This window comes from Neopelma chrysocephalum, unplaced genomic scaffold (assembly GCF_003984885.1).
Source record: "Neopelma chrysocephalum unplaced genomic scaffold, ASM398488v2 Primary Assembly neopelma1_95889, whole genome shotgun sequence".
NCBI lineage: Eukaryota > Metazoa > Chordata > Aves > Passeriformes > Pipridae > Neopelma > Neopelma chrysocephalum.
Genome location: NW_020924540.1, coordinates 1 through 4,025, shown reverse-complemented (window position 1 = coordinate 4,025; position 4,025 = coordinate 1). Strand labels below are relative to the sequence as shown.

Genomic DNA, 4,025 nt, shown 5'->3' with positions numbered 1-4,025 from the left:
GGAGCACTGGGGAGCGATGCTGGGCGGTACTGGGAGCACTGGGGAGCTCATCCTTTCCCCCAGTGACTCTTTGTGACCCCTCATGGTCCTGCCCCCAGCAGCCACGCCCGTCTGGTGCTTCGCCCGATTGGAGGAGGCTGAGGGGGGCGGGGCCTGCGCGGAGCTACTGGGCGACGAGCCCGTCCCATTGGCTGACTGCTGCCTCAACCCCGCCTACGGCTACAAGCTCCGCCCCCACGGCCGCTGCCTCTCCTGCCGGTTAGCCCCGCCCAAAATGAGCCCCGCCCAAAACGAGCCCTGCCCACAACAAGCACCGCCCACAACAAAGCCCCGCCCACTAAAAACCACACCCACCTGACCTCACTCATCTCCGTGGCCACGCCCACACCCCCCTTCTAGCCCCACCCCATTGGATGAGCTCCACCCAAGTGGCCACACCCGATGCAAAGCCCCTCCCCCTGTGAGGCCACACCTGCACCACTGGAGCTCCACCCACCAACCCCCCCCCCCGCTGCTCCCAGCCCCGCCCTCTCATACCCCGCCCTCTCATGCCCCACCCTGAGGACTTTGGGCGGGGCTGGGGGACACCAGGAGGCCTCAGGTGCCACCAGGGGCCGTTGGGGGACACCCAGTGCCACGGGGTGACTCCAGGTGACACCGAGTGACCCTGGGTGACTCCAGATCACACCAGATGGCTCCGGGTGACACTGAGTGATGCTGAATGACCCTGGGTGACACCAGGTGACACTGAATGACCCTGGGTGACACCAGGTGACACTGAGTGACACTGAGTGACTCCAGATGGCACCAGGTGACACTGAGTGATGCTGAATGACCCTGAGTGACAGTGGGTGACACCGGGTGACACTGAGTGATGCTGAATGACCCCGGGTGACCCCAGGTGACCCCAGGTGACACCAGGTGACACTGAATGACCTCACGAGACTGCCGGTGGTACCGTGTGACCCCGGGTGACACCAAGTGACTCTGGGTGATCCCGTGTGATACCGGGTGACACCGAGTGGTGCTGGGTGACCCCAGGTGACCCCGGGTGAGCTGGGTGACGCCAAGTGATGCCGTGTGACCCTGGGTCCCCCATGTCCCCAGACAGGGCGAGTGGGGCCCCTGGGGCCCCTGGAGCAGCTGCTCAGTGACCTGTGGGGAGGGGACCCAGCGGAGGGGCCGCAGCCGGAGCTCGGGTGGGGACGATGGGGACAGGAGGGACTGGCAGCTGCAAGTTTGTCACCTGCCCTGCTGCCCAGGTGGGACATGGGGGCACATGGGGGGGAGCGGGGGGGGGGTGGGGGGGGCATGAAGGACATGGGGGGGGGGCAGGGGCGCGGGGGGGGGGGGGGGGGGGGGGGGGGGGGACATGAAGGACATGGGGGGGGACACAGGGGCACATGAGGGGACGTGGGGAGGCCATGGGGGAACAATGGGGATATGGGAGTTCATAGGGTGAGATGAAGACATGGGGGGACATGGGGGGACATGAGGGATGTGGGGAGACAGAGGGGTCGTGGGTGGATGTGGGGACACGAGGGGGACACAGAGGGACACATGGAGGACCATGGGGGATATAGGGGATATTGGAGCAATACGAGGGGACACTGGGGGGGACATGGGGGACACGTGGAGGATGTGGGGACACGGAGGCCGTGGGGGTGACCCGTTGGTGTCCCCAGAGCCGGGGGGCTGGAGCCCCTGGTCGCCGTGGGGCAGCTGCTCCGTGACGTGTGCGCTGGGGGCCGAGAGGCGCAGCCGGAGCTGCACCAACCCCCCCCCCCTCTGCGGGGGCTCCTGCGGCCCCGGGGCCACCGAGGAGACCCGGGAGTGCCTGGGCAGGGCCCCGATCTGTCCCGGTGAGGGGGGAGGGGGGCAGGGGAGAGGGGGTGGGGAGGGTTTGGGGGAGGGTTTGGAGGAGGGGGAGCGGCAGAGGTGGGGGAGGAGAAGGAGGAGGGGGATGAAGAGAGGCAGATTTTGGGGGGAAGGAGGGGTTGGAGTGGGATAAGGAGGGGGAGGGGTGGGATGGGGAGGGGGAAGGGCAGAAGGGGCAGCAGTGGGAGGCAGAGGGTGGGAAATGCGGGGGGTGGGGGAGAGGTGTGAGGGGGTGGGGGATGGGACTGAGCCCCGCCCCCTCGCAGTGGGCGGGGCCTGGGGCGAGTGGGGCCCGTGGGGCCGCTGCTCTGGCACGTGCTGGGGGGCGGGGCCGAGGCCGAGGCGGAGCCGCAAGCGCCACTGTGATTCGCCGCCGCCTTCGAGGGACCCGCCCGGGGCCCCCTGTGCCGGGAGCGCCACCGACAGCCAGGACTGCCCGGGGCTGCAGCCCTGCCCCGGTGAGACCCCCGGCACCCCCCAACTGCCCTGGGACAGCCAGGGACCCCCAGGAACCCCCTGGTATCCCCCCAACTGCCCCGGGACAGCCAGGGTATCTGGGACCCCCAGGAACCTCCTGGTATCCCCTGAACTGCCCTGGGACAGCCAGGGCACCTGGGACCCCCCGGGATCACCCCGGGACCCCTGAACTATCCTGGGACATCCCACACACCCAGGACCCCCAGGATCCCCTTGGGAACCCCGAACTCCCCTGGGACATCCTGGACCCCCAGGACCCCCCAAGACTCCCTCATGAACCCCGGGACCCCCTGGGACCCCCAAACTCCCCTGGGATATCCCGGACCCCCAGGCCCCCCCCCGGGACCCCCAGGACCCCCCCCAACCCGGAGTGGCGCCCCGCGAGGGGGGGGCGTGGCCTGACGGCCCTGACCCCGCCCCTTCCCCCCGCAGTGGACGGCGCGTGGGGGGCGTGGTCAGCGGTCACGCCCTGCCCGGTCACGTGCGGGCTGGGCGGGGTCACGTTGCGCCGCGCGTGCGACGCCCCGCCCCCCCAGCACGGCGGCCGCGCCTGCGCAGGAAAGGACACCCGGCGGGGGGTCTGCGGGCCCCTCGGGGCCTGCCCGGGTGAGGGGCGGGGCTTCAGGGGGCGGGGCTTCGAGGGGAGGAGCGTCTGAGGGGTGGGCTTTGTTTTGAAGGGGCGGGGTCTGTGAGGGTGGGGCAATGGAGGGGCGGAGCTTCAAGGGGATGGGTTTTGAAGGGGCGGGGATTGAGATGGGTGTGGGTTTGAAAGGGCGTGGCTTTGGAGGGGGCGGGGCCCGGGCAGGCACTGCTGCTCGGCTCTGGGGGAGGGGGCGTGGCTCCAGCGGAGAGGGGCGTGGCCTCTGCGTATGGGGGCGCAGCCTGGGGAAATGTGACGTGAGGGGCGGGGCAAGTCCTGGGGGCGGGGCTTGAATTTCAGGGGCGGGGCTTGACCTTCAGGGGCGGGGCTCAAAAAGGGGACGGGGGGGTCCCCAACCCACAGCCATGGGGCACCCCCAGGGCAGCACAGGTCCTCTCCCCTTTGCTGTGGGGTCACCCCGTCTCTGCCCTCGCTGTGGGGCACCCACCCCACCCCTCGTACCCTGCCCACGGTGCCCCTCCACGTGGGTCAGGGCGAGGCCCCCCCGGCCCCGCTGACCCCCCCGTGCCCCTCAGAGGTGCTGCACTGGGGGCCGTGGGGCCCCTGGAGCCCCTGCACCCGCCCGCTCTGGGAGTCCATCGCCTGCAAGAGCACGGTGGGGCAGCAGCGGCGCACCCGGGAGTGTGTGGGGCACGGCCAGGGGGGGCCCTCGTGCCCCGCCGAGGAGGGGATCGGCACCATCCACGTCCGTGCCTGCTACAACATCCAGAACTGCATCCGTGAGTGACCCCCAGCCCCCGGAGCCGCCCCGGAGCCTCTCACGGGGCTCGTTCGGAGCTCCAGAGCTGCCCCGGAGCCGCCCCATAGTGTGGGGGGCGGGGGGGTGACGCTGCCCTGTGCCCCCAGTGCGTGGGAACTGGTCAGACTGGAGCCCCTGGGGGCTCTGCAACCCCCCGTGTGGGACCAGCCCCGTGCGGAGCCGCAGCCGCGAGTGTCGGCCCACCTACCCCTCCTACAAGTGCGTGGGGGGCTCTGTGGGGCTGGGGGGCTTTATGGGGCTGGGGGGGGG

General features: G+C 70.6%; 1 protein-coding gene across 1 annotated transcript; it reads left to right on the top strand.

Annotated features, from left to right (window-relative positions):
* Positions 1-82: 82 nt before the first annotated feature.
* On the top strand, positions 83-3,990 carry CFP (complement factor properdin; the record flags this gene model as incomplete). Its single annotated transcript, XM_027708273.1, has 7 exons — positions 83-258; positions 1,108-1,262; positions 1,686-1,862; positions 2,145-2,336; positions 2,788-2,961; positions 3,532-3,735; positions 3,863-3,990. Coding segments are annotated over exons 1-7 (1,206 nt in total), but the record flags the coding sequence as incomplete, so codon positions are not given.
* Between the last annotated feature and the right edge of the window lie 35 nt (positions 3,991-4,025).